Source organism: Clarias gariepinus, chromosome 6 (genome assembly GCF_024256425.1).
Source record: "Clarias gariepinus isolate MV-2021 ecotype Netherlands chromosome 6, CGAR_prim_01v2, whole genome shotgun sequence".
NCBI lineage: Eukaryota > Metazoa > Chordata > Actinopteri > Siluriformes > Clariidae > Clarias > Clarias gariepinus.
In genome coordinates, this window is record NC_071105.1 from 25,015,656 (window position 1) to 25,038,433 (window position 22,778).

Here is a 22,778-nt window from a genome sequence, read left to right on the forward strand (position 1 = left end):
TCAAACATTACAGTTGGCTCATTCCTAGTTGTGATGTTTATATCATTGAGTATTATGTATGTTATTTTTTTGTTGCGCATATAATATCCAGTATATATTCTGATATACTGTACACAGTGTCCGAAAGTATCTGTACGTAGGAGAAAGGAACAATTTTTGGTTAAATGCGATGATGTTACTTAGAAAAAATCCTTTAAACAAGTGCCATTTTTTTGTAAACACATAAACTTATGTCTTCTGCTTATGATGAGTTTGTGTTAACACATCTGGTGCATGAAAATTCACTTCCAGTGCGTTCTTTTAAATGATCTTTCTCTAAATATTTCTAGTGCTTTATGTTTTCCTGGCCCAACATGACCTCCACTTTCATGGCAGACATTCTTAAACTAGGTGTGAAAATTTGGGGAAAGTTTTAATTTCCCCGGAGTATCGAGACGTTTGGGACTCACTGCATTGTTACTTTGTCAGGACGTGTGTATCCATGGGGGAGTTGTTCACCTTTTCCCTTTTCTGTCTGTGTCTGTCAATCGTCCTGTCTGCATTAGCAGCATCTTGGTTGACATCTTATTGTGTTAAGTGCTTTTGGGAGAGTGTGTGCGTGTGTGTGTGTGTGTGTGTGTGTGTGTGTGTGTGTAGGAATAGATAGACCGCGCTGACGTGAGTACACTTGATGTTGTAATTCCTGGTCTAGCTCTGTTTAGTGCTGCTTAGGGTAGCACTTGTGTCAGCACTGGACTTTTTTTATTGCAAGCAGTCAACTGAGAGAAAGAAAGAGAAAAAGAGAGAGACGGATGGCGAAATCTAAAGTAACAGCATTAGATGCTTGATCGGACGAAAGAGTAAATGTAGCAGAAACAGAGAAACACGGTTAGTTTTACCCTGTTTTGGGAGTTGCTCCTTTTTTGTAGTAATACAGCTAAGTGGTCATGTGCTTTGATTCTGCTTTTTGTAGCGGGTAACGATCTTTTGCACAGGTGGCACCATAGACACGCATACAGGAGGCAAGGTTTTGGGAGAAAAAAGTAAAAACAGGGAAGGAGAGGGTTGAAAAGGAAGGAAGGGTAAAATTGTGAGGAAAGATGTGATGGTGTGCATCTGCGGGTCTGGTGGGAGTGCCCTCCTGGCATGTGGGCACACGGCTGGCGAGAGGTGGGAGCGGGCAGAGTGGCAGTATGAGGTTCACAGATGTAGCGTTACTGCACGCTTCGTATGACGACCACTCCCGCTAATATTGGCCAAGAACGGCCCCTCCCAGCTCCCAAGCAAGGCGGCACTTCTGTATTGAGTCTACGGAGTGAGTGAGGAGCGATGTATTGTTTAAAAAAAGTTTTTTTGCTGAATTGCCGGATGTCCACACAGGGTTAATGCAGTCACATTTTTCTGTAACATTGTGAAAAAAACTTAATGCTATTATGTTGATAAAATTGTTTTAGGACTCATTTGTGCACATGTGCACACATACACAACCTCCCACCCACACCCACACACACCCATGCACACACACAAACACACAGGCGTTCTCTAAGGGTGTTCTAAGGCTGCATAGTGTAGATAAGCCTAATTTCACACTGCAGGCCCTGGTTGCAAATCTCAGGCCATTAAGGAGTTTTAGATAAAGCTGTTAAAAGGTTCCTGTCACACTGCATCACTACTGCATTGTCTGTCAAAACCTGATACCTTCAGTGTGTGAAAATACCCCATTGACAGGGTAGATACGGCCTGTAAATAGGAAATGTGCCACTATCGCTAAAACCTGCAACGACACACAGGGCTAATAGTGCGCATTAGTGAAACATACTGCACACTCAAAAGCCAGGCCAGGTTTAAACATTCCATACTAAGAATTTCAGTTAAACACGAAATTAAGTTCAGTAAAAGACCAGGTCCGATATACAGTATAATGATAATATGGACACTGCACAACATTACATAGGCGTGGTATTCAGTGACGTTTACTCTTAATATGCTATGTTGCCTGACCTGCGCACCTTAAAGCATTTTGCATAGAACCTCAACAGTGTAACACTAGGGGTGCAATGCATCATAATGCATCGTAAAACTCGGTATTTTTTCAACAAAAAATGGGAAAGGAATATAATTTTGCAAGCGTTTTTATTTTAAATATTTTATTTAATATTTAATGTTAAATATTTTCAAAATTTTATATATTATAAATAAAAACATGTAAAATGTCCAATGAATGTCCCATGATGTTTTGAGGATATGGACACCTTATTTTTCTAGAGAAGAAAAAAATTAATAATTGCTCTACCTACTATATGGTAATTAAAAAATACACCTTTAACTGAAAATAAAGGGTGTGCATATACAGTATAGTTGGCTCTAGTAGTTGGGTTTCAGAGTTCAAGTACAGATGCTGTTGTTTGTGTTATATTGTCTTATTTTGAAGTGGGTGAGGATTTGTGGTAGGTTTGGGGACAGGGGTAGCTCAGTGGTTAAGGCATGGGATCATAGTTTGGAATGTCCCAGGTTTAAAATCCCACGACCACCGACTTATCCCTGTTGGGCCCTTGAGCAAGGCCCTTAACTCTCAACTGCTCAGATGTACAGTATAATAAGATAAAAAATAAGTCGCTTTGGATAAGGGAATCTGCCAAATGCTTAAAATGTAAATGTTTTCTGCACTGCATAGGGGGAATTTATGAGCATGATCTGGCAACCCCGGCCTATGTTGGAGTATGTAAAAATATTATTTGTGTGCACACATCTGGGTGTTACTCAGAAATGTGCCCAAACATAACTCTTACCTACTGTATATCAGCAGTAAAATATTATTTTTCTCCATGATGGTTAAACTTTGCAATTAATCAGTGGTTCAAGTGTGTACGGAAACATGGAGAGGGATCCACACGGACCAAGAATTAACCATTATTTTAGCTAAACATTTTAAAATCTATGATATTAACTGGACATTTCTGTACATTACTTGCATAAAAATCCAAATTACAATATGAACGTGAAATTATTAAATTATTTAACTATGCGTAATATAAGCATAGTCGGGAATTTATGTATAGTTTGTCAATAATTTAAGCATTTGTTTATTTTTTTATCATTTTAAAATTGGAAAGAAATATTTTTTATTTATAATCATCCATGAGATTTATATGGATGATTAAAATCTATCTCAATCACTCAATGGGATATTTTGTTTCTTAGGTGTTTGAGATTATTTGGTGTTAGCATTGATAAATAGATTTGAGTAAAGAATAGTAATAGTTAATAGTTCAATACCGCAGTATAAATTGCGATCGCACTATGTGATCAAAACGTGCAGGCCTAACATTAAAGGACATTGCTCTTTTCATTTCATACCACATGATCTGGACACGCCCTCACCAAAGTACATGAAGAATGTTTTATAGTACAGTAGATAATACCCATTTTCTCAATGTATGTTCAAGTTACTGTAGATAAAATTTGATATCTACACTGTATGTGTAACAAAAATTAACTATAGTTTTTAGGACAGTTTAGCCTCAATTGGTAAAAAAAAAAAAAAAAAACTTTTGTAATAAAAAATCTGATTTTGTCTGTTTTGTATGAACAAAAACAATTTTCCTAAATTTGACCTAAAATGATAAAAAAAAAAGCCTACAATGTAGTCAAAACACTTTAAACTAAATGCTAATGTTGATGATGATTACAAATAATTAGGAAGGCCAAAAAAGCATGCAAATTAAAGCTAATTTCATCTAATGATACATGTCTGAACGCCTACCTTCATTTAATTGTCTTTTGTGGTTGTGATTAACAAGAAAAAAATAAATGACTGACCTTTTCCGAGAAAGAGGGCTGATTCCCTAATAGTTTTTTGGATCAAGGCTAGCAGAAGTGTATTAAACAAGCCAGGCATCCACATTCCCAGCAGTAATGTGAGCTGCCGTAATTCCCACAATAATCACTGGTGAGATCAGGTTGCGCAATGTGGTGTTCGGCTCCAGAGTAATTAATTACATTTAAAGCTGCCATGGCCAACTAATGTTTGCGGGAAATGTAGCGCTACGTGGGGAAGACAGCAGTTTACGAAATCCTGAGGTATGTACTGTAGAACTGGATATTGAAACAAGAGCTACGTTTATATGGACCAAATTTCTTTATTCTGATTGAAATCATTCTGATTAGAGATTCTTAATTAAGGTCTTCTTAATTTTTATTTCTTTTTATAATGTAAAACAGTTCCGAAGGCATTCAAAATATGCCATAATCTCCGAACAGTTGATACTGAGATGTGTCTGCTATTAACGTTGTATAAAGCTTTCATAACAACTCCAATCTGAGCTTCTGTTAATTGGTGGTTTTGAGGCTGGTACTCTCTAAATGAACTTTTCATCATGGTGTTTAGTGGATTTTGCAAATGCATGTGACTGTAATGTTCTTGCAAAAACTAGAACTAAACTTATCTACCACGCAGGAGGCTGTGTTGCGTGGCAATGTGTAAATAGTTTATACCACACTTCCTTTAGGATTATAGAAGAGCAGCAACATTTAAATATACAGTGAAACCTCTGATTGCGAGTAACACGGTTTGCGAGTGTTCTGCAAAACGAGCAAAGATTTTTAATAAAATTTGACTTGAAAAACGAATAAGTCCTGGTTTATAAGTACTGAGTATCATGCTCTTCTTGGTTTTATTTTGTGTTTGTATGCGTGTGTACAGCGCGCACATGTACCGTTTATTATAACACTCGTGTACAGCGTGCATGTAAAGCAAAAGCAAGTCTCTTTAGAGAGTCTCATTAAAGATCCATTTTCTCTCTCAGGGTCAGCCTGCACTTTGTGTCTGTGTGTACGCGTCATTGGACACCGTACCCCTTCACACACACACACACACACACACACACACACACACACACACACACACACACACACTCACTCACTCACTCTCTCTCTAATGGAAACACTGCTCTGTCGCAATTGTTTTTAAAGGTAAAGTACAGGTTAATTTGTTTTATTTTTACTTTACAGCAGTGATTCCGTTAGTGTGCGTTCACGCGAGTGTCATTAGCGAGTGAGAAGGGGAATGGGGGGGGGGGTCTGATTCCTCCTCTCCTCATACTTTAGCTTCACACACACACACACACACACACACACACACACACACACACACACACACACACACACACAGACAGAGCGCCTGCGCGCCCAAAGAAAAAAGTAATCTGCCGGGATTAATTTGTACTTTTTTTAAAGGTAAAGTGCAGGGTAATTTGTTTCCTTTTTACCTTTATATTTTGTATAAATTTTTTATGTATTTATTTTTTTGGGACTGTGGAACAAAACTATTTTGGAGTATTGCAATACATAAATCATTTACATGTAAATCAATACTTTTTTTCCTCTTATCTCTAGTATTTAGGCAGAGATGTTTGATGGTGACCGTATTAGTTGGTTTAATTGTTGAATCTCTCTCTCTCTCTTTCTCTCTCTCTCAGGATGATGCACTGGGCAAGCCGTATAGAGAAGGAACTGGAGAAAGTTCTACCCCAGGTCACAGGAGTCCACCAGATGAAATCAGTGAGTCCTACCACTTGGCTGTTACACATATCATAATGCGTTAATAAGTAATTCTGAAAGAAGAATATTCCTTTCACTGACTTTCTTCATCGTTTTCCTCATAAGCATAAATAAAAGGGAACACATGAAGATTAATAATAATTCCGAATGCCTTAGTTATGGGCCAGGAATGTCTTTTCTATACGGTGTGATACAGTTGCTTTGTTAATTGATTCGTATTCTCTGTGAGTCTGAATGACAGTGACAGTGATGATTAGTCATTGCCTGCCTCCTGAGACTGTCTCTTCTGTCTACACCACTTGCTAATTTTTTTTTTCTTCACACACATTCACACTGTATCTCTTTTGAGTCTCTCAGTATCGGAGCCTGATACTCAGCATATGGTTTGGCACCACAGTTGTGTGTGTAAATGTGTGTGTGTGTGTGTGTGAGAGAGAGAGAGAAAGAGAGAGAGAGAGCTTACAGTATTCACCAGACATTAGCATTTGCTTTTGCAGCAGCGGCGTTAATTGCTAACAGTTTTGCGAGGCGTAGAAATGACACCAGAATAAGATGTGAGTATTTTCTCAAGGCTCTTATCATAGGGATTATTACGGTTAGCTTCATAAAATTTATCTAGGATTTATTGGTTGTTTTTTTAGTTTTTTATCATTGAGGATGTGTAGATGATTTTGTTTAGTCCTATACAAACTTGTAATAGCAGCTCATGGAGCTAAATTAAAATTTAGACCAACAGCAAAATCTGTAAATCTTCAGTATGGTTTAGTGACGATTATGATAAATATGCAATATAGATTTGTATTATTCAAGCCTATAAGAAGAAAATCCTTCCGGGCTACATGTTTGTCCTAGAAGCGTTTAGTTTATTTTGATTCATACCCAATCCAGTCATAGATCTAGCGACACCATCACTATGACATCAATGTCTTCTTTTATCAGTTTGTCATAATCAATGTACCTCAACCAGGTAAATGATAAAATATAGGAGCTAAACATGTGTTTTTTAGGAAGTAACGTATTTTGTTCAGAATTTTTTGGTGCAAAGGAAAATAGGTTTAAGGATTTGTTCCCACTGCGAAAGGCATAAGACGTATGCTACTGTGCCAACACAAAAGCTCAGTTTGAACCAAATAATTGAAGGAAGTTGGAGGTGAAAACAGAGGCAGTGTAAAGGTAATGTCTGTGTAGTCTATGCCCTGTGGCTGTACTGAATCTCCTCCCTACCTTCTATAATCCCACAACATTCGATATGAAAAAAAAAAAAAAGATCTCTATATTCACACAATACCAGACATACATCTGTATTTGTGCATATACAGTGTGTGGATAATATCATGAGCAATGTGGTAAGCAAAGATTTGGAAATGTGTGGCTTTGATGCTGTCCGATGGATTGAAAATGAAAATGTTTGGGGGATTTGCCAAATGGAAAAAAAAAAAGTTATGAAAAACTTATGTAAGTTTGCTTTAATTCAAGAGGAAACTATAGAATGGCAAAAATGATACAGACTATATATATATATATATATATATATAGACTATTGTTAATGATCGCAATTTCATGTGCATTTTAAGCAATCGATTACGGAAAATGAAAATTGAAAAAAAAATCCTTAAAATAATAGCTTCATATGAGTCCCTGTTGTTCCTTGGAATGCATTTTTGCATGGAACAAGGATTGTGGATTTTTTTTAGAAAAACTTAAAATGACCAAGACCTATTATGTATTAATGCACCTTAGTTTTGATTTGTGATTGAAAGAACTTAATCTGTCATCAGTTGGTCTACTCAAATCAGGGATTAATTGTGCAATGATTTCCACATTTTTGGAATTATTGATAGTTATTTTCTGTTAACAATGTTTCCATACAGATGCTAATCGGATGCTCAATAACTTCTTTATGAGTTAGGTTTATGGCCAAAAAGCTGAGACAACTAAATAATAAGAGCAGTGTTTAGGTGATGATTGAAAACTCTTGCAAACTATTTGCACAGTGACACAGCAGGAGCGAGTACTACAGGCCTCACAAAGAGTAAGATGGTCTTGTGCAAAAACAAGAAACATTTTCTGAAAATATGCTGAAATATCGAATGTTATGAGCCAATTCAAGGATGAAATTACAGATAAAAAAAAAAAAAAACTCAGTTCAGATGGCCCTGCATCAAGACCAATCGCTAAAAACTCGTCAGTTTGTTTGTATTGAAACCTGGTTGCATCTTCACCCTGGTTCATTTAGTCAGAAAAGAAAACAGAAGTCGCACTCAGCGCAGACCAAAATAACCAGCTCGAGATCATTTGAGCAAGGATGTCTTGATCAAGGCCTAGTGTACTTCTAGTGCTGTTTAACCAAATTGAAGGAAATAAACAATCATATTTTGTAGAGATGTGAATCAGACAGTAGGTAGACTGTTGATTTTGATTCAATAACATTTTAGGCATTTCGGTTTTCAATTCAACTTGATGCAATAGCAGTAGACTTTAGTGTCTGATTTGTCCCGAACAGCTACAGTTCTGAGCTACCATACATTTCTACTGTACATATTTTGCTTCACAAAGGGCCAGACTTTCTCTCGTATTTTTTTTCATGCAGTCTTGATGAATAGTTCCCCAGTCGTCCTGACGAACTTTTTTTAAACTCTTTTTTTACATTTTATTTTACATGTTTTAAGGATTTTAAATTATTCTGAATCAAAAACTGCTGCATCAATTCAGTTAATTGAATCTATCGACAAAAAATGTATTCATTTGCTTTAATATTGTGGCTTGCAATGGTGAATTGCATGGGACAGAGATGTTGCACTACAGAAATTGGAAGTGTTTTCAATATTTAAATGAGGACAAGGGCAAAAAGAGAAAACGCTAACTTTATTAGGGAATTATTTATATAATGATCTAATCATTTATTAGGTTCTAAGTCAATGTTTTTGATGCAGGTTATTTTTCAAAAAATATTTATTAACTTTTTCCCCCATCTCTGCATTTCTTTATGTGGTAGCTGTTGTACTGTATGATGGTGGAAATCTGATGGTACAGTATGTGGAAGTTGACAGTTGATCAAATTGGGGAGAAAAGTGAGGGGAAAAGGATTCAAGCCTGGCTGGGAATCGAACCCAGACCCTGGAGGCGCAAGGCGACACAACATGCCGCCTGCAACCATTAGCTCTTTCACAATAATGTTTTTGGTTTACTCTGCAGAGGTTTATGAGTTTATTAATGGTTAAGGGTATTTTACAGTATATTACTAAAAAAAAATAAAGCTGAAGATGCAGATATTATCTCACCCTTGTGACTTAAATGTCAAACCAAGACAATATGTGAATTCATGTCACTGTTTGCAAAGAATGCTGGAAGTGTTCAGAACAGACAGGCAAGACTGTCTACTCCTCCTGCCACACTTTTTTATTTCATGAAAAAAAAACACACACACAGACACAAAGATGAAAGCCACCATCTGGATCATGCTTATTCAAAACTCACTTTGAAGACTTCATCCTGGGTAAAGTCCTACCATGCATTGCAAATCCATTTCTTGTCAGAAATGTCACACAATTCTCAAAGGAGGATCTGCCCATGGGCCAGTTCTGCTTCTCGGCAAACCACGCTGATTGAATGGCAAGAAAAACCTTGCCTTCCTCCTGCTCGTCTCGTCCCTGCTCTGATCCACTGCGGACAATTATCGTGACCTTGTCAATTCATGGAAAAGGAGGGTCACTGCAGCAAATGTTCCTCTCCTGCACAAGATGGTGTTTCGTGTTCTCATCGTGTTTAGAATAAGGTAAAGCTATAAATTGGTATTTTCAACTCTGATAACACCAGGTAACACCTTACCTGTTAGACCGTTACCACACCAGTGTCTCTTTCAGGTCATTTAGGACGTCTTGTCACTTCTTCTATTGTAAACAGCATTTTAAGCACTTTACACAGTGTTGGGAGAATAGTGTTTTGACCTGTCTTTCCCTCCATCCATCTGTCTGTCCTTCCAAACGAGATTCTTGATAGCAGGATCTCTAAAGCAAATGGGTAAATGTGTGTATAATTTTATATGAAATTATCATTGGAGGTCAAATGTCTGACCTCTTCTTTTTCTAATAGCTTTCTTCCTGTTTTTCGTACAAAAATGTTAATTACACCTTCCTGATCAAGACCAATTTTCATAGCTGTCTCTGATGTTTTGCCTAATTTTCGAGTTTACTCTATAATTTGTTGCTTATTCACAGACCGAAAGTAATAAAATGAACGATAATGTAAATGTAAGCGGTGCTTGTTTTGGTAATCCTCACCACTCTATTCATCTCTGCAGCATGTGTTTTTTGGTGTTCTGCCACTCAGCTTGTGCACATACCTGGCAAGAAATGATACGGCACGCGAATATGTCTCCCAGTTAATGGAGCAATTTTCCTGTTTAGTTGTGTTTGTGTCTTTTTGTGTTTGCATTGCTTTGAGGAAAGAGAAGAAAAAAAATGAAGGTAGACAGGCAGGATAGAGCTAGTGCATTTGCACATGAAATAGTTGTAGGGCGAGGAGTGTGTGTTTGTGTGAAAGAGAGAGAGAGAGACAGACGGGGGAAAAAGATGGGAAAAGAGAGAGAGAGAGACAGAGAGACAGAGAGACAGAGAGAGAGAGAGAGAGAGAGAGCATTTATCTCCAGCCCAAACAGGAGTCATCACAGGGTGTGCTAAATGGCCCAGCATGTGCAGAAAAAGTCATTTTCTAACTGGATGCCTCTCCCTGTACGTGCATCTGATAGAAATCTTCCCAGGGCTAGAGCGGGGCCGCTAACAAGATGCTCTCCCTTCACTTCCTCTTTTCCTTCATGGCCAGTTTATTCCAATATTTTCCTTCTCCTTTTAAAAGTTCAGGTCTGAAAATAATTGAAACTGTGTTATTTTTCTCCCTAAGTTACTTCCATAAAACCAAATAGAAAAACTGACTGCAGTGCGTTCTGCGTATCTATGAACTTACTTCACGCTTCTTTGGCACTGAGAATGGCAGGCAGGCAGCACCGAATCTCAATTAAATTATCTAAAGAAGTTACTGCAAAATAAACTTTTGATAGCTGAAGCTGCCAGGACTCATCAGTAGGCCCAGATGTATACACCTCGTACTTGCATATTTTATTCATTTATTTCAATGTGGTTACTGAATAACATGGTTTAAGAAGAATAAATGAGTGACATGTTAAGAGGTAAAGGAACTGGATATGAGTGTTGTGTCTATGGCTGTGTGATATGATGAAAAAATTACATTGCGATTACTGTAATACATACTGTTTAAACAATGATATTTAATGATTAAACATACTGTTTTATATATATGTATGTATATGTCATGTTAGCAACATGTTTGTAATGTAATGTGAGAGTTATAACACGTAAAAGATTGTGCTGTTGTACATGAATACTGTATATAAGCACTTATTTTGCTGTAAGAGCAAGGTCTGTAATATGTTATTCAGCTAAAACTAGGACTTGTTTGCAGTAGGTTGGACTACTTTTAAAGAAAGAATACGCTTGTGACTCCTGTTTAAAAGAAACACATGTATTAGTGATGCAGCCTGACCTGCCGATTCTAACAGAGAACTGTAAAAATTTTTATTGAAAGTTCAATGCCATTTTTTTATAATAAAACACGGATTATTAAATAACTTTTACATGTTCTCTAAAACTGCACAAGGCTAAAAGAGTTTCCCTTAAGATTAATGCCCCAGGTTACCCTACAGAGGTGTTTTTATTATTTTTATAATACAATCATGCTGAAAATGATATGATCACTAACAACCAGGGTGGGCGAAGCTTATCATGTGCTTCCTCTGAGACATGTGACGCATCTTTTTCAAAATGCTGCCCAAGCACTGTTGGGGATGGGTGCAAAGCTCCGTCCTGAGGTCACGACACCTTTGATTGCTTGGTGTTGCTGTGAGTGATGTGACGGTGCAAGTATGACACGCGCTCTTTCCACCAGGTGCACGGCTAATCTGCTCCCTAGACTCCTGGCCGTAGGCTCACGAACTCTGGATGATAGGGTGAAAGCTTTTCTGTTACTCCACTCAGGAGCAGCACAGGATCAGATATATCTGATGCTGATTGTTCAGGGCCGACCAAGCCGAAAACAGCATGTATGTATATAACGATCAGCCAATAATAGCATTATGCCCATGGTCACGTGAAGTGAACAACATATATCTATATAAATATAAATGGTGACAGAATCATGGGCACCAAAGGCTCATCCATGCCGGTGCATCCCAACTGCCGAAAGACAGTCAACCAGAACACCCAGTGTGCCACAGCCTGCCGTGCAAAAGGTCCAGCAAGCAAAGAGCCCAAGGCCGCCGACCCAGCCTCCGAACTCCCTAGATCACCATCTGATTGAGCATCCCTGGAATGTGCTGGACAAGACTGATCCATGTGAGAACCCATCCCCCAACCAACAGCACAGAAAGGATACGCTGCCAATGTCTTGGTGCCAGACACCACAGCACACATCCAGAGGCTTGCAGAGCCATGGCCTGAGGGGTCAGAGCTGCCCCAGTGGCACAAGGGAAACCCAAAACTTTTTTTTTTTTAATGTTATGGCTGATCGATGCATGTATACTGTACATGTAGGAATAGGAACTTATTAAATCAAGTACATGTAGGAAACTTGATTCAATAAGAGTAAATGGGTCAAATATTTTGAATAAATTTTTTTATATTATAAAATAAATTCAAAATATTTGACCCGTTTACTCTTATTGAATCAAGTCATGAATGTTATGTAAGGAATATCACACCATAAACCGTGCTATTATTTGATAATAATCACGCTGGGGTTTCGGGGTTGCAGTAGAGAGCATCATGGGAATGAGAGCTTTTTTTTTTTTTTTTTAATCTTATTAGTCTCGAAACATGTTGAGCTTCCGTCATGCAAATCCCTGTATGTAAAATGTTACTAAGAAGAGCTGTTCTTTAAAAATGAGACATGTGAAACTTCTATCTAATCAGATTCAAGCTTTCAGCTACCCTGGAAAATGTGGGACGCCAGGTTTTTCTGTCATTCAGAGCCACCAGAGAGTCAATAAGCCCTCTGCGATTAGATTCCAGAAGGCAAAGTGATGGCACATTGGGTACTAATTGTGAGTACAACCTGTCTGAGTTTGTGCTAATCATTGTGCGAATACAGTGTTAACGCAGGTTTATAATAATGTCTCAATCAGCATTTATTATTGACTAAGCTAGTGAACAAAAACACGTGTAAATGGACTTAACTATTTTTTTTTCAGCATTTACGTGAACATAGGCACATAAGAAAACCTTTAAATATATCACTAAATGTGAGTGTGTATGTGTGTGTGATTCGCTTGTAGATTATAGCTAAAGTGGGTACAATGTTTTAGAGTGTGTTCAGTAGTAAAGTTGGCCTACTGTTCACGTGACAATGATACAGAAGGGGTTGGGGGTGGTGCAAAAAGAATTCCTCTGTCTGTGTCAGCGTTGTTAGATAAACATTAGCCCAGCTTCACTCTCCCCAACACACACACACACACACACACACACGAACTGTACCTACATCAGCAGCAGTGATATAAATAGAACAGCGAACACACGCAGGGCCATTTTCTAGCTCCGTCTCTTCACTTCTCTCCTGCTGAAGGTTATGACAACTCATGTTAGGCCCCCCCTGCCTTTTTCTAAGAGGATGGTGCAATTAGCATGAATAATTCAAAACACACACACACACACACACAAGGACAAAGGGGAGCAGAGATAGAGAGAGGTCTAAGTTAAGTATGGATACACAAAACACTATCAAAAATGCAGGAGAAGAGTGTGTGTGTGTGTGTGTGCGTGTGTGTGTGTGTGTGCGTGTGTGTGTGTGTGCGTGTGTGTGTGTGTGTGTGTGCGTGTGTGTGTGGGAAGACGAGATCTAGATTAGACAGAGCAGATGCATATGCTTTATTCACTGAAGCCAGAAGAGCTGTTGTGAAAAGAGAGAGGAAGTGAGGAGTAGGAGTAGAGGGACCGAGCAATGGATGAAAGATAAGAAAGAGTCGGCGCTACAGGAACTACGATTGTTCAGCTTTTATGTAGCTCAGAACTGAGCTGTCACCATGAACATTAAGGAAGGAATAATAATGATTAGGTATGAAATAGCATAATGAGGTGATATTTGGATAAAAATGGCACTGTACAGTTAATGAGGCTTTTTATTAAAGATTTTTTTTCTTTCGAATTTAGCAAAGGCATTTTTAAAGCCGATTTTTAAAGCATGTTGATGGAACATCCTAAAAGTAATGGATGAAAGAAGAAGCTGGTTTTGCATTGCCTGTCAATTGTACCTACTGTAGAAAAATATTGGAGTAAGATTCTCAAAAAAAAAAAAAAAATGGTGACCCATCATATAAGTCTGGTGAGTCCCACAGGTTATCTTTGCGCTGTGGCCAGTGTAGTGCTGTAGGGGAAATGTATCAAATGTGCAATTTTATAAAAAAAAAATGGGTTGATAAATACCTGATCTTTCAGCAGAATTAAGAAAGTTTTAATCCTAAACTTTGTTTTAAAGCACTTATAACAAACACTATTCAAGCTGGTTCTCTAGTTTTTAGGGGTATAGCAACAAACTAATTAAAAAAAAAATTATGCAGACGATCCGCTCTTTTTTAGTACATCATGGAATCCTGTTTAATTCTCTCTTGGTATACCTCTATATACAAATTATTTGGCACTGTTTCCCTATTTCTTTTTGGTGTGTGTGTGTATGTGTGTGTGAGAGAGAGACAGTATATGTGCATGATGTGTGCACTGAGTATATATAGTTGTTAGGTTTTACTGAGCTTGCTGGAGAATATGAGTTCTTCTGGTAACTTTGTCACACTCACTTCTTTCTATTTTTATGTAAATTCCAGGAGCGTACATTAGGTTTCCTTTTAAAAACTGATCTGTCTTGTACTATATATATATTTTTTTTTACAGCCATGCATATATTCTCCTGTAGTGTTATTTATTTATACATTTTTAAGTTATATATAGAAATACTGAATGATTTTGTACATAATTATGCAGACATGATAAACATATATAGCAAAATAAGTACTGCATATAATATCGTGCCTAAAACTTTTGCACAGTACTATATATATATATATATATATATATATATATATATATATATATATATATATATATATATATATATACTGTATGTATACGGCACTGTTTACAGTTCTGGTAGGTGCTAAACTGTATTCATAACCGTGTACTTTGATGAATACCTGTATACACAAAGTTTGTCCATCTAATTAAGCTTATTTTTAAGTAGGGTTGACATGGTACCAAGGGTTATTCTTATACAGAACAAGTGATTATACCTGTCCTTTTTCTCTAAACTAATTCAACTTTTTGTTCCTGTTTTAAGTAAAGTTCTACAATACTTGGATGAATATGATGGTACATATTGGATACCACAGTAACTACCAGAGTTAAGCAGATATCTAATGTTTTATATTTGTACATATATTTGTAAGACTTGTAAATACTGTACCTTATTACATACTCTCTGTCAGTACATAATACTGGAGTCCTACTAGGGTACGACCATGTACCATACTATACTACATTATAAATACACTTATACCAAAATATGTACCATGGTAGAACCATGTACCATAAGTACCATGGTACCGTCAGAAATTCCATGGTGTTGTATACTTTCGGTACAGGTACTGTACCTTCGGACTACAGTGGTAACTACAGGATGTTAAAATTTCTGTGGACTGTTATTCCAAATACGTCTCTTTCTCTCTCTTTTTGTCTCTAGAACTTCTCTGTGCTAAAGATTTTCCTGTACTGATAAACTACATAAACAATATAACATATTGGAACAAGCATATTAATATTAGCATTCATGTTACAGCCAGAACTACTTTTTCAAGCAGTGCTGTTAATCGCAAATTATGCACACCTTCCGACCAATTATATTCCAGGATTCAACCACACTGTTATAAAGACATTTACATGAACTTGAATCCTTAATCCAGAACGAATAGCCTAAATAAAGACTCGCACATCAAAGAAATTTGCACTCACTGTTCATTAGACCATGACATTTACTTTGCTTTAACTTGTGACACTCCGTTTAACAGCCATAACTTAAAACCGATAACACCATTTCCTTCTACGGCCAGTTATCAGTATCTGACATCTCGCTGGAAGGAATTTGCCAGATTACTTTTTTTAGAGAACTTGCCAGCTCCGCAGGTCAGCGTTTTGGCTTGGCCAGTTCAGGACATCTCTTCATGCTGAGACATCTTTTTAATGGACTTACTTTAGTGCTTGAGTTTTCAAACTGATAGTCTGATATTCTTCTCAAGGATCCCTTGACATTTTTCTCTCTCAGTGATGTCGGCTCGCTCTGGGCTAGAGTTAGCAAAACACTCCAAAACACAGGCAGAGTCACTCCATCCTGCTTGACAGTAAGGATGCAGTTTTTTCCCTTTTGGTGCTGTATTAATTCCTTGTGAAAAATTTGACCCTGTCGTTATGCCCCAGTAGTTTTGGACCAGCTGTCGAAAACTTTTAAGGCTAATTTTGAAAGCGTCAGGCAAACAGTTAACCTTGTTCTTATTTGACCGAAAAGGGACCTGAGATTATATTTCTCCTTGGAGTTCTATTTTTCCTATATCTATCTACGCATCAGGCAGCTTGGGAGGCTTATAGAGATCTAGATGTTCTTTTTGATTTTTTTTTTTTTTTTTTTTTTTTTTACCCTGGGAAATTTTTAGTGGATTTTTTTTTAAATCAGTGAGATCACATTTGTCTCATATTCTGATGGCTGATGTGAGAAAAGCGGCTTTTCTTGATATGTTTATATATACAGGAAAGTGTGTTTGTGTGTGTGTGTATACTGTATATATATATATATATAGTCCAAATAAAAACTTTCATCCTGTCACCAGATTCACTCACCCTTCCATATTCCTGCAGACTAATAACAGATAGGAGGTTGAGTCATGTGATAAGACATAAGTCAGCAAATCAGAGTAATCAGAATCCTAGAAAGCTGCTCTCTGTTACTTCTGACCTATTGGCTGCTTCCTGCTCAGCGTGCTTATGTATTATTCATGCTGACCGCAACTCACAGGACAACCCTGTTTGTTTGTTTGTTTACAATTGTTACACATTTCAATTTTGTGTGGAATAAGAAATTCTGAACCCCCACATATAAATATGAGTATATTCAAAGAATATAAAATAATGTATAACAATAGTCCTGTAGTATTAAAAACAATAGCAAAAGACTGATCGGCTACTGAGAAACATCCTCTAATGATTAGAAGAGAAACTGGTCAATACGATGTGGCAAACATTACCTCCTGTTTTGAAAAGTCATTTGACCAGCAATGGATATATAATAGCCCTGATGACAAACCACGGAAATGCTTCAGTTCCTCTTAGTCTTTTCTGGATTTTCTCTCCAATTGACTATCATTTAACCTTTTAATAATACATCGATGTTGAAGGAATAATTTGTTTTTATTCACATTATTGACCTTCGACTGATCATCAGTGCAAATATTACATGGTAAGTAGATGTCCAAAGTGTCAATGTCAGTGATGCTGAGTGAGAATGTGAATTTGCAGAATTTCACAGTGCTTCATATTCAAGAACGTGTTTCCCTGACTTAAAAGGGGCCTAATTTGCAAAATTTATTTTTAGTCTTTCTTTTTATTTTATTTAATTTTTTTTACATTTCTGTGTTGGCCAGGGCTTAAACAAGGCGAGTAGATTTTTCTCTTATTGCGACCTCACATAACAAGAGCCCTTCCCCTGGCTTGTTGCTCAGCTCTGCTGTTATCAGGCAGGACAGGGCTCAGCAGTAGCTCATTTACATAGACCCTGAAACAGCACAAGTTTATACTGTAGCATGAGAAAAATGCATTATGTGAGTGTTATTTTAGCTGGAGTATTACACACACTTTAGAGGAACTCTGAGACCAGTGTTCATTTGTTTAAAAAATAGGAAGATATGGGACCTTTAAAAACAGCTGAGGTAAATGAAGATTAATGTTTAGAAACAATATTTATCTGTATATTCAGTTTACTGTCAACATGTGCCATTTAGTCTTAACACAGTGTATATTATTATTATGATTACCAACTTATATTGAATCAAGTAATAGTTGTGCAGTGCTTTGTTCGTTGTGTATTTTATGTCATTCTGTACTGTCGGTTTTAGGAGATATCATGATCCGTGTACAGACGGGTGATAAAGTATCTTAAGGCTACCTATACCAGGGAATTGTGACTCAAAATCCCAATTTAATTTTTTTTTTAGATCTAACACAGATATTTACTTTGGGGGCCAGGTGAACAGCAGAAACACATTTAAACTGACGTTTTTTAATCCAATTTGTCTTGCTTTTACCTCTGTTTGTCTCTGGTTTTTGTATTTTGACTTCTCCTGAACTTAACTTCCTAGCATATACTGCACCACAAACGTGTCATCCTAATTGTATTCACCTGTGCCTCGTTAATTTTGATTAGATTGCCTATTTCAACTCTCGATGTCAGTTGGATTTTGTCTTTCATCTGTTTGTCACCCAGTTGTATTCTTCCTGTTGGTTTTCCTGATCTTGTTCCTGGGGTCCGTTCTTCGTACGTCGCTAACTCAGTTAGCTGGATTTGATTGTTGTGGATTTGTCCTGATCTTGGATTGTTTCGTTCTTCGATGCGCTTCTAGCATTTGTTGTCATAGCAACATATCCGTAAGCTTGAACCTGCTCTGGAGCAGGTTTATTTCATGTAAACAGGATTTAGCCTGCGCTCCTGGCGGGTTATGATTGGTTGAAATGGCGAGGTCACATCTGATTGGTTAAAGAGCATGACCGACTCACGTGGAAAAAGAAAAGTATATGCCCCCTGCCATGGACTCCCCCCCACCCACACACATAATCGCTATCAAATATTATATATGAACATAAATTCATAGGTTTATTATTATCAAATATGATATTACTATTATAATAAACCCTAGGCACGAGACAGCCGTCAAGACCATTAATACAAATTCTTGTATAATGTTTATTTTGTAACATTTATTTTTCAGGGGTTTGTCATAAAAATATGCAAAAAAATATTTATATATATTAAAAATTTATATTTTAGAATGATAAATTGGACGAAACTAATTTTATTATAAAATAAACAATATAAAACTATACATAATATTTCTATTTTTTCATATACGACATATTTATTTTCATTTTGCTTATTTTATTTTATTGTCTCATGTAATTTGTAATTTGTAAACCATTAACCTATAAATTTATGTTCTAATATAATATTTGATAGCGATTATGTAGGGGGGCAATCCATGGCAGGGGGGCATTCAGCACATAACACGTGTTACAAGTTGAGCCGCTCTTTTTCCATTTCGTCAACCAATCGGAGGGCTTGTGATCAGTGTTTCTACTGTCGATGCATATCGCCTTTTAAACCAACGCACGAGCGCGCAATAATCCTAGACAACTCAATCCAGCTCTACTAATCATCAACAACAGGTGAGCTCGAAGAACCGAATTAGCCAGATCGTAATTAGCACGATGATCTCATCTTAGATGTGTCAATTCATCTCGGATGTGTCAAGCGACGTACGAAGAACGGACCTCTGTTCTGTTATTGATCCCAATCCTGTTATTGTTTCTATTTTATGCTTGTCAAGGACTGCATACCAGTCCTTGACAGAATCTTAGCCACTTTCATATGTTGTATTGAAATCTGTATCCAATATGCAACAGTGTGACAGAACTAAGTCTGAACACTGGCAACTTTAAAGTGACTTTGACTGCAAAAACTACATTCCTCATATTTTTGTCCTATTAAACCATCCCAAACTTTAGGGATGAAATTGCTGTACAAGCAAAACTAGAAGGCATACATCGCAACCTCTGCATGTTAGAAGAGATCTTAAAATGGCTGGAATATTGCTGTAGGAAAACCTGGCTGCAATGCGAGAGATTAAAAAGTTTAAAAGTTTAAAAAAGGAATTTAAAGAAACTGTGTGAATTTAAATAAAGTGACACAAATTTTATGGACATAGATCATAAACGCCCTTTATGGACATGATTCATGAACACCTGCGTGTAAATCAGTTTGAAAGCTTAATCTGTTCAGACACAAAACTGTGAACAGCCTAAAAAACACTGTAAATCGGATTTGGGCCATTTCTGCCTGCTGTGTGAACCCTACCTCAGTTACGTACAGGGCTTGCTTCTGAGTCATTTTTATTCCCAAAAGACACGACTGAGAATGGAAGAGAGAATTTAAATTGGAATCGAAATGTGTCCGCCTATCGATAACTGTGATCAGATTTATTTTCGCAGTAACTCTTGCTTCTTAAGGGACATGTGAAACCATGCCAGTGACATTTCTCTCATGGAATCAGAGGCACTGGTTTTTATATTTTAATTTGTCATTGATCTGTACATGTTTGAAAAGTCAGACGAAAAAAACCCTGATGTGTTTTTAGTGATTTAAAAGTGCATAACTTAAAAAAATACTAGAATTATGCATGGGTTTTTTTTTGTAAAAAGCTGTACTTACCCTGAAATAATAACAGCACATTATTATTTTAGATGTAGAAAAAGATCTAAATTTGTTTGAGAAACGTATTTAAGTGTAGTTTGTTTTTAAACCGAGAGAACTAAAATGGCTCTTGTTAATGGACTCACTAACACTACTCCTACACTGACTCATGAGGACGCACACACGCTTAGACTTGCAGTGCTGTTTCATCAGTGCCCTCTGATCGGTGTAATTTGTTTCCTGACTTAATAGCACTTAGTCTTGAAGACCATTTACAGGAAGTGCTGACTGTCCCCATGCCTTTCCGTGAAATTGCTTTATCTGAGAGTAAACATCCAGACCTATGTAAACATGGCAAAACAGTATGTAGAGAATTTATTTGAACCTGTCTTGGACATTATTACCTGCTCTGCCAGTCCTGTCTTTACCAATCCATGTCATCTCGGGATTACCTGAATCCCTATAGCCTCACAAAGCATAATCCATAACAGCGTAGTGCTCCTTCAATCCAATGAATCTTGCATGGTCTTCATGTGTGACAGCAGTATAGAATTGGATGTAATTGATGTAGCACGTTGTAGCTACAGAAAGATTAGCCTTTATGATTGGCTGAAGCTCATAAACTGGGCTAATGTGTGATTGGCTCTGTGGAGATGAGCGCAATGGATGAGCTATCCTTGTACTGTACACTGATGCTGACTAACCGTGGTAGCCCATTTGTGTGGCTTAAAGTGCTTCTGTGTATCTGTTGAGATTTGAGCAGTTCAGCATCAAGACACACTCATTACAGATGGATTTAGATAGGAAGCGTGACTTTGTTTATCACAGTTTATTTTGCTCAATATATAGTATTTGTATATTTTTATTGTAGAAAAACTTAGAACTTTGTTATTCTTTGTTTATTTTATGACTGATTTTTTTGTAATTTTTTTTATTAGTATTCCAGCAAAAAATTTTAATCTTGAAGGAAAATATCTGTAGGCCATATAAACAAGCAGCATATTATGTAAAAGACCGCTTTTCAGACAAAAAAAAAAAGGATAAATAAATAAAAGCTTCTGGGCTTTGCATGCATAAAAAGAGAAGGAAGTGAGAGAAAGTCCTGAGAAAGACTATTTAGTAAAACTAATGCAAGGATATTCAGTAAAATTAGGCGGCTCATTTCCATATAAAAGTGCACAGATTGTACAGTACCTGAGACTATATTTTAAGCAAATGCTCGACACACCAATTATTGACTTTGTTTCATTAATTATTATTATTATTTATTTTTTTTATTTTTACATGTACCTTTCATGACAGTCAATTGATTTAAAAAAAACTTTTTTTTAAAACATATCCCAGTTGGAGCTGGGGTCAGAGCACAGGGTTAGGCGCCCCTGAAGCTTAAAAGCTCAACGCTGACATCTTGGCGCTGCTGGGGCTTGAACCCACGACCTTACAATTAGTTACCCAGAGCCTTAACCATTAGAGCCGCTACTAAAATGTTTACTGCTTTTAGTAATCTTTTTCAATGTAGAAACTTTTTTTGAAGACATCCCTGCTGTACAGCAGTTATTAACATGTGCGTAAGACTTTAAATATACATTGAATATGGCATTTAAAAAGAATTATAAATATTGCACTTAACTACTGTATACTATGTACATTTCTACTAATCTTACCATGAGAAACTGCTGTTAGTCATTTTATAGACACACTCTCAAGGCCTGGTCATGTTACTCTGTTCAGAAAGTCAAACATGACAGAATTCAGTTTTACATCGAGTTAAAACTAAAATCATGCCCTGCTTAAAAAACAAACAAACAAGAAATTTGGTACAGTATTGCTTTTCCAAGATGTGAAGCTATGACTTCAGACTATGGAAGTAAATTCATCAAGCATGGGGAGAACATGAATCCAGCCTGGCCAGGAATCAAATCCGGGTCCTGGAGGTGCAAGGCGACAGTGCTAACCACTACAGCACCGTGGCACATGTCAAAATCAACACAATGTGTCATTAGAGAAAACTAGACTAAATCAGTACCGTCACATCCTCATGCACATACAGAACTGTCGCCTTCCTTATAAACTTCTGTGTAAACGTAAGCTGTGCTTGAAGGACTCCAATGGAGCGAATGGTGCTAACTAGTTAATACTGGTATTCAGTGACAGTCAGCTAAAAAGCTCATGAGAGCTCATTACACAGGCTCATTATGTCTGAGCAGCAAGTTAAAGAAACAAATTGGTATGGATTCTCAATAGTTTTTAAGCTGTCACTATTGCCACTGTGAGCAAGTTGGTTTGGGAGCTACAGTAGCTGATAATTCTAACCAGCTAACCTCGACCCCAGATGTACAAAGCCACAGTGCTAACCAATACACCACTGCATGTGAGCAAGTCAGGGTAAAAGTCTAACTCCAGGCCACTTAGAATTTTCTGCCCACTCTGGCAAAAATATATCTATACCAATCATAGCTGGGTAACATAATTTGATGACAGTTTGCTCTCTGTAAGTGAAATGTAATTGCCAAGTGCAGTAAATAGATATGTGCCTAAGGCAGAGTAGTGTAGACATCTGCTGATGCTTATCTTACACCAGATATAGGCTATTAACAATGTTAGGTACTTTTAGGTGTCTACTTAACAGAATAAGGCAATACCATTAACAAACAGTCTATTATAGTTTAAAAGTGATA

The 22,778-nt window shown here is 37.1% G+C and overlaps 1 protein-coding gene across 2 annotated transcripts in view; it reads left to right on the top strand.

Moving 5' to 3' along the window:
• Positions 1 to 22,778, top strand: part of cacna2d2a (calcium channel, voltage-dependent, alpha 2/delta subunit 2a) — a 242,239-nt gene that overhangs the window by 15,016 nt on the left and 204,445 nt on the right. For both annotated transcript variants that reach the window (XM_053497570.1, XM_053497571.1), the window contains exon 2: positions 5,457 to 5,538. In XM_053497570.1, coding sequence (XP_053353545.1) covers positions 5,457 to 5,538 — 82 coding nt within the window. The remainder of the gene's footprint in view (positions 1 to 5,456; positions 5,539 to 22,778) is intronic.